The sequence below is a fragment of the Homalodisca vitripennis genome, chromosome 7, assembly GCF_021130785.1.
Source record: "Homalodisca vitripennis isolate AUS2020 chromosome 7, UT_GWSS_2.1, whole genome shotgun sequence".
Classification (NCBI taxonomy): domain Eukaryota; kingdom Metazoa; phylum Arthropoda; class Insecta; order Hemiptera; family Cicadellidae; genus Homalodisca; species Homalodisca vitripennis.
This window is the reverse complement of record NC_060213.1, coordinates 82,548,603-82,563,206: the sequence shown is the minus strand read 5'-3', so window position 1 is coordinate 82,563,206 and position 14,604 is coordinate 82,548,603. Positions and strand designations below refer to the sequence as shown.

General features: G+C 33.1%; 1 protein-coding gene across 1 annotated transcript in view; it reads left to right on the top strand.

The window, feature by feature from the left end:
* Positions 1-1,172: 1,172 nt before the first annotated feature.
* LOC124366003 (GTP-binding protein 10 homolog) overlaps positions 1,173-14,604 on the top strand; it is a 28,355-nt gene continuing 14,923 nt past the window's right edge. The window contains exons 1-4 of the mRNA XM_046822185.1: positions 1,173-1,370; positions 3,335-3,476; positions 4,719-4,886; positions 7,555-7,773. Coding sequence (XP_046678141.1) covers positions 1,329-1,370; positions 3,335-3,476; positions 4,719-4,886; positions 7,555-7,773 — 571 coding nt within the window. The 5' untranslated portion in view covers positions 1,173-1,328. The remainder of the gene's footprint in view (positions 1,371-3,334; positions 3,477-4,718; positions 4,887-7,554; positions 7,774-14,604) is intronic.

Genomic DNA, 14,604 nt, shown 5'->3' with positions numbered 1-14,604 from the left:
AATTCCAAGTTTCTGCACTGTTGTCGAAAGTCACCAATTCCGCCAATAATTCCGCCATTTTTACTGTTTCACTAAATAAAGACGAAATGTTCCAATTTACGACCTTGTCTTCCAACATCAAAATGTACCGATTTTGAGTCCACGTGACGCCAAACTACAGACACACTTCCTCCCACTATAATTTTCGGAGAAATTATTTACGCACAATCGAACAGGTTGCATTGCACTCGCGGGATCGCATTAATACCTCGTCGCCAATTGTTGTGTACGTGTTACGGAGAATCGGAATAAAAGACTGAATTAGTTTACATCATCGACTGTGCTCGGTTAAGGTTGGAGGGTAACAGAGAGAGAGGCAAGGGCAGGACACTGGAAAGTGGTAGGTGGTACGATCTGGTGGCGTGATGAGAACAGCCAATGGCATTTATTCAAACTAATCACCCCATATGACGTCACAGCATCATAGATCATACAGTTGGTCTTTGGCTGTGGCTTTAACTTGCCAGTAACAATTTTATAATATGTATAATAATTATTATTATAATTATTATTGTAATTCAATACATTACACCAATAATTAAATTTGGTTTAATTAATTACCTCAAATCCCGGGGAGGTCCTATCATACAGGAATAGCAGCCACAGTGAATTACAAACAAGCCAGCATAGCTGAGAACTGAGGCTTCAAAGAGATAAACGAAGAAAAAATTTGTTTAATTTGTATTTAGATAAGTGGGTCTGGTGAAGCTTTCCTTGAAAGAGAAAGGCCTCACGAAAATGAAATTGTTTGATTTTACAATGAATGAAGAACCTTGATAACGTATATAATACAGACAAAATAGGCATAATGCCAAGGACTTGAAAATTATTTTGTAATCATACTTTAAGACTATAATTGTGATTGTTAGATTTGTTTCTGAATAAATGTAATACTACCAATGCAATTAAATTAAATTTGCTTGTGGTTAAAAACCTATTGTAAATTAAAATAATACTAAATTATACGGCTCTAAATCTGTATAACTCTTGTTTATACTAATAAACAAGGGTATAACCTCTCTAACCAAAGATATAGCCTGTGACAAATATATCAGCTGTTGCTGACTACTGTCACTCTTCACCTATGTTGGTTAATCTGGACATGTATGTATGTATGTAACATATGTTTGTTGTTTGAGCCGGTGAGCTGTTAGTTTAGGTTATGTGGTGTTGTATTGATGATGATGGTTAATAGTTAACGCAATAAGAACGCATAATTTCCAACGCGTTTACTTAAACCTACTAGAGAATACTTCAACATATAGTTTTTAATAGAATTAGTTATTATAATGGTTTGGTTGACTCCAACTTTCAGGGAAGCTGCAAAAAATGTGAGTTAACCTCTAATCAACAATACTAATCGTAACATTTACTTTATCTTATTTTCATTGTTTTCAATAGGAAAATGCTTAAAAAGTGAATTATAAAATAACCAAGTCCATAAGATCAAAAGTAATAAACCACGTCATTGAGAAACTTCCAATGGACTTCACCAAGGAGTTCTATCCCATTTCCTTTCATTTCTCCTATTACATATAATAGCCGCTCCTCACCACTCATTGAAAGTGGTAGAAGGGTAAAAAAGACAGACATTAAAACCTAATCTATTTCGTAATAATAATATGTTTTCATTTCCAGAAGGATATTTTAGGCAGTCACAGTTCATAATTGCACAATAACTGATAGCCTAATATGTTTTAAATATTAGGTTATATCTAAAATAGTTCACCATGTTTGAAAATTTAGGTTATATCTAAAATAGTTCACCAGACCAAGGGACCGAGGGAATCGGAGTAAATGTAAAGTAAAGTAAAGATGTCTTATTTTATATGGCGAAGTTGGGGTTAAGAAGTCCTCTCTAACACAACCTGGGGACCAATGACTTAAAGGTGACTTCTGAAGTACCACCAACGGCCGGGCAGGCAGGCTGCTTGCAAGGACAGAATCGCTCAGTGGTCACCCATAGAAGCAGCAGCCACGCTCGCCGTTGCACACATTCTGCACAGTTTTGACAGCTACTACGTGTTGTTATTGGATTTTACCTGTACTGGAGTAATTTATGGTTTTATTCCTAGTGTTTGTTGCACTTTAGAAATAACTGATGCATAAATTGCCTTTCTTTTACATGATGATAACATAAGATAATGAAAATTACTTAGTAGATGATATATCATAAATAGGAAAGAAAAAAAACTACATAACTCTACAAACCTGTCTCTGTATAAAAAAAACCAAAAACATCATAGTTTAAGGTACAAAAAGAAAACCGTTAAGAAATTCGAACAATTGTTCACCAATTAAACTCTTGAAATGTTTGCACCTTTGCTGTGAAGAGCCATCTTCTGTTTACATATGTTAAACCGAAGCAATTGACTGAAGATAGCTCTCCACAAAGAGGCGGAAATGTGTGTCGAGAATTTAATTGTGTTTGCAATGTTTACGTTGTTTAATCAAATAATTTTTTTATCTATTTCAAACTAATTTTTATAGGTATTCAGAACACCATTCAGTTATATTAGGAAAAGGCTTATCGATATAGTTTTTGGGTAGCCATAGTTTTATTTAATTTAAATAAATTATAGACAAAAGTTTGTCAGTAGAGGAGAAAACACAGTATCTGAAAAAGGATTCATTCAGGAATATACTTGCTTCACCAACTGCGTGTTGCAAATAATCCTTATTCGCGTATGTCCTATTGTCTTAGTCTATGGTGAAAATAATGTTTTTTGCAAATTATTAAGTTTGAACATTACAAGAACCAATGGGATGTAAGAATTATTATAGAAGTCGACTGTCGGAATTCAAGTGAGAATACTTTTAGCGATTACTTTGTTTTTATGAGAAAAGTACATGAAGTGTATATTTTTACTTATTTAAAATACAGTTTATTAAAATATTGTTTGTGTAATATTACGTGTTTTTAGCTTTTCATTGAAGTTATTTGATGTACACAGTGAAACATTTGTTTTTTTTTTTTATATATGTGAAATGTACTTATCTTTAACTTATCTACAAAAAAAATAATCAGAGTAGTCCTTTGTTATTCTGTTAATATAAAATGTGTGTGTGTGTACGTGCACTTGAGTGTGTATGTGTGCACGTGCACTTGAGTGTATATGTGTGTGTGTACACGTACGCATGAGTATATATACGTGTACTGGTGTATTCAGTTAAAATTTGAGTTAAATCCAGAACTTTTTTAATATTTTTGTGCCATCTGAGTCTAAATTTTTAATGTTCATATTTATGTCAGACAATTTGAGATTTAATTGTAAGATGTTGTTTTTAAAATTAGTTGCAGAAAAGTCCTAAAAAAGCACTGACATTCATCGATTCCCTACGGCTCCACGTGCAGGGAGGGGCTGGCGGAATGGGCCATCCCAAATTTGGAGGGGTGGGAGGTCGAGGGGGCAGAGTATACGTTGAAGGAGTGGAGGGTAAGTGCAATCGTTATAGTGAAAGTCATGTGGATTAATTTCATGGGTCACACCAATGGTTGACTAACAAGGATAAATTACAAAATTTGTCCCATATTCTTGATTCACATCAGTGAACTTCTTATAATTTATCCTAAGAAATGGCATATATATTTTCTGTAGTAGTGCCACTGTATACCTATATTTTCTGTATTAAATAATGGTTTGTATTACCAATAGCAAAAACAAATAAGGACTTTTTTACAAGTCTGTGTTATTACGAATACTAGATTAATTATAGTATTTCCAAATAATTGGTAATGTTACAAATATATTTCTAAATTCCACACCAATTAAGTAACTTCAAGTACTTACAGCAACTTCAAAAATAAAATATTAATTTTCCCAAAATATTACATTGATTTCAAAAAATGTATTAATATAGGTTCAGCACTTTACCATGTAAAATTGTTAATTATTATTGTCATGGAAATACATGTACATGTCTTTCTTCATTGCTTTTATAATGAACAAATTATTGAATTTTTACATTAAAGAACCAATGAGATGTAAGAATTATTACAGAAGTCGACTGATGGATTTCAAGCGAAAATTCTTTTAGGGGGTTACTTTGTTTTTTTTTATATATATATATATATATATATATATATATATATATATATATATATAAAAGTACATAATTGTATTTCTTTACTTACGGTAATATTTTTTTAAATACTTGCACACAATTGCCTATAAAAATTTGTGTAACATTATGTTAAGAAATTAAGTAAAAACTAAATTATATTAAAAATTTGAAGAAATGCATCTCTATTAGGAGTCACTGAATTCCTTACTTTTGAATTTATAATGAACATAGAGGAATCAAAATAAAAGAAAACTAATATTGAAGTGGGTAGATTGATTCTTCTTTGCAGCATCAAATGTGATCAGAGAATACTCCTTCATGAGTTATTTAAACGAGCACATACATAAGATATATCAGTTATACATAGTGCAAACTGTTCCAACACTGGCAAGCTTGATCCTTCAGAATGTTTGAAGAGATTCTCATTAGCTGGTAACCCATAAAAATAAATAACAAGTCGACAACAAATCAAATTCTATCTCCACCTGTACGTTATACTGAAGGGATTATTTCTATTTTACTGCAGTAAAGTCAGTGTTTTCACTTAATGTGAGATAAACATATATTTAGTTAAAAACCAATGCATATTTATTTCTTGAATATTTCCTTCATAGATATGTCATTAAAAGACCTGATGAAGTCACTAAAGGGCAAGCACAAAGTAAAAGCATCGGTTGGGCAAGATAGTAACGCCAGGAGCATTCTGGGTAGACCAGGCAATGATGTGGTGATTCAATGTCCTACAGGCGTCACTATCATGTCTGAATATGGTAATAAGCTAGGTAAGTAGTTTTTTAATACAATCATTGTTTTAGATTAGATTAAAAAGGAGCATAAGGGCTCTTAGTTTGTAGCATGTCAATCTAAACTTATCGGACACTGTATTTAGCTTTACTGTTTACCTCAGTAAGTTCAATGAGATCTAGTAGTTTCTGCCCAATGCCAATATAAAATTCATCACCTGGCTGAAAGATTCCAAAAAATGTTCTTCACCTAACCACAAGCCTCCCACAATCAAAAATGATCATTTAGCAGTCTCCTTCTCTGTGTTGCTGATTTTTTTTGTATCATTGAATGATGATAAATACCCAGAGAAATCATCTATCCATCTCCTGTGTCCATTTGATATTGACCCTCTAGTGTCAATCCAACCTTTGTTTATTGAAACATGAACAATTTTCATGATAGCAACTAAAAATAATTGCACCTTGCAATTCAGATCTAGTTTGATGTAAATCTACAACACTGATTATTCTCCCATCTATTGATTCTACCATGGGCTCATTGTCTGTTTTATAGGATGTTCAGTCTGTATGGTACCAAGGGGCAATAACGTTACATTGCAATTTAAAACAAGTATACCTGTGGTCTGAGAAAGAGAGAGGTCTTTCTGACTGATGTAATCAGTTCTCCCAATGGTCCTTGAACATTTTGGATGTGTACAGTTATTTCCCTCCTATTTTGTGTGATAAAAGTGGGGAAAATGCCAACATAACATATACAGGGTTTTTCACGAGGTTGGCACAATTTCAGGATATGATAGTAGACACAAAAACAAACAAAAATGTTCATATAAACATATGTCCTATATCGTTTCGTTTAGTGTCTCTGTCCATATCTGTTTTTATAAAAAAATTCATATCTCAGAACTCGTGGAGCATCCTGTATAACATGAAACTTGGCGTTTATGTTACGCTAATAAAAGGGACAATGCAGAAAATGTAAATACCTATTCAAACTGTAATATCCAAAAAACATTTAATCTCACATAAAACATTGCAAGAACAACTATTGTTGCATATTTAATTACAGATCTAACGATATTAAATTTATTTACATTGATTGGGAAATAAAATAACTAAATCAATTTTAGTTGATCAGTGTCTATGCTTTCTTACATGTAGAATGTATATTCTGAGATCCAAGTCCTAATTATTAATTATTTATTGGGGTTTTGCATCATTAACAACCGTTTTCTAATTAATAATATAAAGTTATCAATTATTTCCTTAACAATAGTATTAAAGGTGGTTTCATTACAAGGCTATGACGTGTTGTAATTATTCTTCTTTAATTTGGCTATGATTGGCGTTCACTGGCACTAATTATTCCATTACAGTAGTAATTATGTGAAAGTTGGCTCTGAACAGCAATGAGGAGTATGCTGATATGTGTTTAGCATACAATATTGAAAAAAACTGTATTTCAAACATCATTTCTAAAATATTGTTTTAAAATTAATGCTACCTTAATTAATCGTAAGGTAAGTCAATTACAAACAGAGGTTTACCAAACAGAGACTTCTGATGTACAAGAATTTCTCCGATTGGTGCATGGAGAATGCAACACTTTGGCGGCACATCACCTCACACTGTATGAGAAGAAACCCTCCTACATGGGCAAGAAGCTCTACAACCTACTACCAGCACACATGAAGACTCTCTCAGGAAAGAAGTTAAAAACGTCATTGAACAACTGGCTAACAACTAGACCTTTCTACACCCTGAATGAATACATAGACAATCAAGATATTTAACAAACTCTAAATATTAACTATATATTTAAGTAACTTTTAATATTCTTGCAGTTTTTATCTTTTAGAAATATAGACCTTTTTATTCATTAACCTCATGACAACGTCAGGCAAAAACATTGTATGCTACTTGCTTTGTATGTAACTATTGACAACTTGTTTCAATTTATGTGTTGAACCGATTTGATAATCTTTTCTAAAACATTTTACAACACATGACTATTTTTAGATATTTAGATACTAAGAATTGACGCCATTGCTGTACTTTAAGTATATGTAAATAAAGAATCTTTGACTTTGACTTTGACTTTGCATCAGGGCTACTCCTGGGATCTTTGAAAGCCAAGAAATTCCTTACTGCCCTAACATAGTGGAATAGTTCTATCCTCAATGGGTTTGCTCCAATGTTTCAGGTTTACTCAGGATATATACTTGCAAGCTCAAGTGGCACCCTTTGAATTTATTTTTCAGAAGCCTAATGGCTGGTTATTTTCCCTACTGAGCCACTACTTAAGTCCCTTTGGTGGTACCCATCTCTAGTGTCTGATGTTCTAAAGACTTTGTTAATGTCTCCTCTCAAGAGCCAGGAGACATTATACCTACTCAGCTCGAGTTCTTTGACACTACTGAGATTAGACTGAAACATGAAGCAAAAAAGTAGATGTAGTACTTGTAGTAGAGAAGAAGAAGATGAGTACTTCAACACGAAACTGAGAAAAGTATAGTTAGCTGTCAGAGAAATTGTACTGACCGTAGAATGAGACACAAAATAAGAAGGTAGCAGGATTGACACACCTGTCTTGCTACATATTAAACCATCCCCTAAGGGTACCATTGTTTAGTCTAATGTAGACCCAAAAAGGATTTGTCTCAAATGAAGATAATTTTAGTAATGTAATGTGCATATTGTTTTGCAGGAGATGTGATGAAGAAGGGGGATATTGTGTTGGTGGCTGAAGGAGGAGTGGGTGGCTCTCCCACCAATGGCTACTGCGGTGCCAAGGGCCAAGCTCTGGCAATCAGCCTCGACCTCAAGCTAATTGCAGATGTGGCATTTGTTGGCTTCCCCAATGCTGGAAAGTCAACACTGCTCTCCAAGCTGTCACGAGCCACTCCCAAAATTGCCAACTATCCTTGTAAGTTATTTAGGTATTTTATTGTGTGAGTGCAATCAACTTCCGATTATCCATAACATCAACAATTTTTTGGGTTAAACATGGTAGCACAAATGGTAAATGTAAAGTTTTTTCTAAAAACATTTTGACGAAAGGTGCCTGATACAACCGAGGTTTTCCCCTTAACCCTCCGAGCATCTATTAGAATTTCAAAATTTCACAATGTTTCGTGATGAATAATCTCTCCCTTGAATTTGTATGCGATTCAGCGGAATAAATAAGAAACACCATCAAGTAGTTTTCATTGTTCCCACTAGATCGCAGTTGCTCTTTTATTTATTTCTTTCAGACCCAATTAACTGCCATATGACATATTAAATCAGTTGTTTCAAGTAATCAGCTGATTCTATTTCTGTTTGTCTACTGAATACAGGTTTTTTAACCTCACTTTTACGTTACTGGTCGACCTGATTGTAAATGTTTAGTTGTAGCTATGGTAGGAAGGGTTGATTCAATTGAATTCTGAGTGCAGCTCCAGTTCACCTTCCTTTTATTTATCACTTCACCTATTTATGTCTCTGATGTCAAAACCATGTAAATGTTTCGTTTTGAGCTTCTTCGTTGTTGACTTTCTTTGGATCTCATAGATTGTCATAGTATGGAAAACTCAGTTGCTCCACCGTGTTTGGAGATCGTGTCTATCACATTGTAGTGCACTCAATTGTGTACCTGATGAGACAATGAGACTACCACTCACCTATTAATAGGTGTAAAATACAAAAAAAAACTTTGTTAAAGTTTGCTATTGACGATGGAAGGTTTGAAAGAATAATAGGATTTCAAATATTTGCCATCGTTTTATGTTCCAAATGTATAAAAAGATTTTTTTGCATGTTCTCATGTGATAATGCTCTTGACTTATCGTGCTCCGCACAGCTTTCGAGGATGTTTCGAGGATTGAAATCTATCCTCTTTTTCAGTTGAGAAGAAAATTAGTTTATAAAAAAAGGAAGAAAAAAAGAAGAGAAAGAAAAGGGATTAAATATACCCAAAAGATGCTTTGAATTCAGGCAGGAAAAAAATGAATCCAAACATTGTCAGCACAGGATGCAAGTCACAAGCACAAGTAACGAGCACGAGAAGTCTAGAGCATTAGGTTTGACTCTCATAGTATCCAATTTTTGCATGTTCTCATGTGATAATGCTCTTGACTTATCGTGCTCCGCACAGCTTTCGAGTATGTTTCCACCTTTTCTATCTTTTTTATGTCTAATTTTCTTCTCACCTGAAGTAAAGGATAACTATGGCAAATGTCCGAAATCCTATTATCCTTACAAAAGAATCAATTTATTTAATGGCTATCAGTGATTATAACTGTTTGCATCCCTGTGAAAAAGATGAACTCTATAGTTAAGCATGACGAAGCTAAGAGTATACAGTGGAGCGCAAGGAGGTACTGAAGTCTTGTGGGAAATGCCAAAACCATATGAAAGGCCAATTGCTAGTTAGGAGTCAACTTCTTGTGTAATATAAAATTGAATAAGAGAATAAAACGGATTAAATGTATTGAAACAAAGTATTATGGCACAGGCATGCATAATTCTGTAACAGTGCTATAAATATAATACTACTCCAGAATCCGTTAAGGGGTTAATAAGCATGAATGCTGTAATTATTTACTTTAAGTCTGAACGTTCCATACATTCCAAATTTTTTCCGCTGTAGTAATATGTTTGGTTTTATTTTATAGGCTACACACACTGAATTTGTAAAACAATTATTTTTGTGGTAAAGAATGTATATTTTGATGAAATAAATTTAAGCATATGGGAGTACTCTCAGCATCATAAAATGGGGCATCGTTCACAATGATTTTGTCAAGAAATGTTTTCCGTTGTACTAAATATATATTAGTCTATCGCAATCAGGTTTATACTAAAAACAGACATTGTTTCACTTCTGCTTTGACTTCACTGCATTCGCCTCTATGCTAACTGTGTGAAGGTATTGATCCAACCGAGGCTGCAACAGAAGTACTGTAGTATCTCTTTGATCCATACTTGAATGGCTACCTTTATTTTTTTGAGTTATAAAATATAGAACAGATCATTATTAAGGTTGTTGTGATTTATCTTATAAATGAGATTTTCATGTTTGATGCAAATCCATAATTTTAGCAGGAGAGTGTTTGAATTCAATCTCACCTCTTACAAAACTATTGAAGAGCAGCCTTAATTCCACTTGTAATTTGACCGATTCTTATTTTACTACCAATGTAACCATGCAGTCATATTTTTGTTGTTATTTAAATCTGCTGATATGCAATATTCTAAAGCCACCTTATAGTGTATTGATATTTTTTATACAAGACATAATAATTAAGACTGAATTTGGATGTCCACATTGTGGATTTAAGTTGTTGGTGTTAATCAGTTTTATGTAAGGCTAAGGTCGTTTATGATCAATTGAAAGGAAAGAAATTATTCAACAAATTATTGGTAGGTTCTGTTCATATATCTTAATTTGCTTCTATTCGGTATCTGGATAATTTTTTATAAAAAACCACACTCATAAAACCTAATTGTATCATTCCTTTATCATTTGAAACCATTTCCTGATTTAAAAAGTAAATAAAAATCAATAAGATAAACATGATTTAGTTTCAAAATACTTGCTCTAAGTGTATTGATATGAATGGAATATTTCATAGTGTATTACATTATTCTGATGAATGTTATTTTGGGGAGAATTCTTGATGGTGGTGGTATTGATTAACTAATAGCTTTTAACACATGTGCCATATTTTCATAACTTGTGAGTTGTTAAAGTTTGGGAATTGCCACTAATGTCACAATTGTTAATGTATTGAATCTTGTATTTTCTTGTTGTAGTACACAAAGAACTGACACTAAATTGTGTCATAATTATTCATGTTCTGGCAACTGACGCCATTTATAAATTGACCAAAATCTGCAGTCAGTTTATTTACTCTTTACTGATTCAAAGTGTAAGTCACAGAGGTATACCGGTGTAAATGTGTAGAGAGATGTGAATTCTGTTACTTAAAGTATAATTATATTTACTGTATAAGTATGAGTGTTCTTAGAATATTAATGTACTCCTTTTGCATTACATTACTTTTAGAATTTTTGGATTCTCAAATTATTTTTAAGTCAGAAGAAAGAAAGAAAAACTCAACATCTTTTATCGAGTGTATCAAAAGTGCTAATGGAAACTTAAGAAAAATTGTACTCTTGAATGAAGAGGTTCAGAACATTTCTCTCGCAGTTAATTTATTGAAATGTATACAATATCCAGTTCTGATAACAAGCTATCAGACAAACCTTCCAAAAGAAATCACATACATTATGTTTTCAGTGAATGTCAGTGTATATCACAAACTTCTTACAAATGTAATTCTCAAAAATCGAGTTTCTCTTATTTTTCTTTGGGAATCGTCTGAGCTTGCTTTTGAAGAAGAAAAATTGCAGGGGATATTTAATACAGTTCAAAACTATCAGATTTACAAAGCGTTTGTTCTTGTGAAACAACAAAATTTTGACATTGACATTTACACTCATTATTTATATGGGCTAAATCAGTGCCAAGCATCTAGATCATATTTATTTATTGATACTTGGAAAACAGTGCAAAAAGTTTTCAAAACAAAACGTTTTCAACAATTATGGTCCGCAAATAAAACTACAATAGAAACATCACTCAAAGACTTTCAGGTTTGTGTGGTTAGATGTTTGATGAGAAACAACCCATTTCAGTCTGCTGATGCTGCCAATCGAAATGCTATTGACAAACTTGAAGGTTTTGAAAAAAGAATAATGGTGCGGATGATGGCCTTCTATAACTTTACATGGGATATAGAAGAATTACAAAATATATCTAAGGACATGAAGAGTGTAGATAACCTGGTTACAAAAACTTTCAGTGATGGTAAGTTTGACGTTGCCATTGGCAGACTTCCATATCCACTGATTATCGCTGAGGACTTTTCATGCAGTTATACTTATGACGATTTGGCCTTCTTTGTGCCTTGTGGATCTGAAGAACAACCGTTGGGGTGGTTACACATACATGTATCACTACTTAGATTGGTATGTATTGTGCTTCTCATATTTTTCCTTTCGATTATTTTAACAGTGATAAAATCAGTTCTTCCTCAGGAGAATCCTATATTCATGTCGTTTTCAACAAATGCTTTGACTGTTTTTGGAATACACATTGAATGTGTTGTCAGTCTAAAAATTGTCACAAATACTATGAGATTCCTGTTGGTAGTGATCATGTTTTATTGTATGGTCATGTCGGTGGCTTACAAAGCGTCATTGAAGAGTTTGCTGATGGCTCCTTTGAAACCCAACACCATTCAGACATGGGAGGAGCTGGAGAAGTCTAACTTGAAAATAGCAGGAAGCAGACTGGGTTTCTCTGTTCTGAAAGAAATCAGTGAAGATCACTTCACGCTGCAAGAGATATTGAAGAGGTTTCAAATAAAAACGTACTCTGAATTGACAACACTACTTAATAGCATCAAGGAGGGACATGATACAGCTTACTTTGGTCTGGAGGAAGGACTCAGTTTGATGGTTCTGATGAGCAGAAAGAAAAATCTCTCAGCAGAGCCCTCATTATGTCAGGTTAACGGGGCTGTTGTCTCTTCCCCACTGTCGCTCAGCGTAACCAGAAGAGGCTCTCCGCTCACTTTGTTGATTAACCATGCAATCATCAAGAACATGCAGGCAGGTTTGTTGAAACATAACATGTCTGTGCCTGTCAAGAGAACTACCTCCAATAGGATAACCAGTGATCCCAAGTCGTACACGCTAAAACAGTTTAGATACATTTTTTTGCTGTGGTTGACTGGGATGATCATCGCATCATTTTTGTTCCTATTAGAGGCACTGAATTTTTTTGATATACTCTGATAAAGTAATAGTGGTTTGAAAATAATCAATTAGTGGAAAATGTTCAATTTTAAGTGACTTGATTTATGTAAAGAAGCATTATGATCACCTGTTGTAAAAACTGACTATTCAATTTAGTTAGTGTCAGCTATAAGAAACTTGGTGATTGGTGAAATGTAACTTTTTATACATAGAAGTAAAATTTTACAAATATAAATAAAAAGTGTTCTTATTTTTTTTTTTAATTCTAGTTTTAGACTATTTCAGTTATTAGTTTATTTGAAGATTTTTTGCACATTATTTTTAAACCTATAATGAAATTATTTTTCAATTTACTAGTACCGGTATTTATATTTTTACCTAACTTGAACTTATTGAATATCTGAGCTTAAAAATACTTTGTTCTTGTAATAAATTTCAAAAGGTGGATCGTTGTTTAATGCATCAAATAATAATGTACTTTACTATTCATACATCCATCATATTGCTGTATGAGAAACACCTAAATAACCTACTGTATGATTTTAGAGGGCAAGTTTATAACATTTAAAACATAACACAGTCTTACGAGAAACACCCATGTACAATTTTCAAATTGTGTTAAAAACCAAAAAACGCAAAATAACTATACCACTATTTCAGCTCCTGCCTTAATTGATCTCCTGTGGAGACCTGCATGACTGCAGGTAAATGGTTTCGGAGAGATACACCTGTTTGATCTCTAGGTCTTGGTATGCTCGGACAGTTTTCTTTTGAAGGGGGAGAATCCGGTTGACATTGTGTGCCGAGGTTCCTCTCCAGACGAGTTTACCTGTTGCCACGATTAAGAACATTTATATCACATATCAGAGAAGCCTATTTCTGTCTAAAGACAGCTAAGATTGGTTTTATAACAGTCTTTAAATTTACAGTAAAAGTTATATAGTGACTGTCTTTCACATATAATACGTAATTATATATATATATATATATATATATATATATATATATATATACATTAAATTGTATAAATGGCAATAGCCTTATTTAATTTCAATAAACATTGAATCACAAAAAGTACTTGCTCCGCCGGGAGTCGAACCCGGATCTCTCACTTGCCGGGTGAATGTGCTACCATTACACCACAGAGCGCTTACTTTTTTTCCGATTCAATTATTTTGTATTTGGCCGTATCTGTCACATATGCGTTTAAATAAGCAAACTAAACATATGATCGGAAGACCAAATACCTGTCAAACGACTTTTATTTACATTAAATTGTATAAATGGCAATAGCCTTATTTAATTTCAATAAACATTGAATCACAAAAAGTACTTGCTCCGCCGGGAGTCGAACCCGGATCTCTCACTTGCCGGGTGAATGTGCTACCATTACACCACAGAGCGCTTACTTTTTCCGATTCAATTATTTTGTATTTGGCCGTATCTGTCACATATGCGTTTAAATAAGCAAACTAAACATATGATCGGAAGACCAAATACCTGTCAAACGACTTTTATTTACATTAAATTGTATAAATTTATATATAAATATAATATAAATATAAATAATATATAAATTTATATATATATATATATCTATATATATAAAAATGAATGTTTGTATGTTTGTCCTTTATGGAATCGTGAACTATTGGACCGATCATGATGAAAATTTGTACGTATATGTATTTTTCCACGGAGAAGGTTTATAAGCTATGCCCATCCCTTTCCCGATTCAGGATTCCGCCCCACTGGTTACAGAAATACCCATAAGAAATGCATTGCAGCAAACATATGTTAACGTCTTTTCAAATTTTTAATCAGCTGTTCTTTGTAAACATATATTACACTTATAGTTTTAAAGCATAGAGTAAGCTTAAGAGAAACGACAAATTTTGTTTAAACTGTTTTTGCAATCACTGTTAAACATAGACTTTACTATCCAGATAAT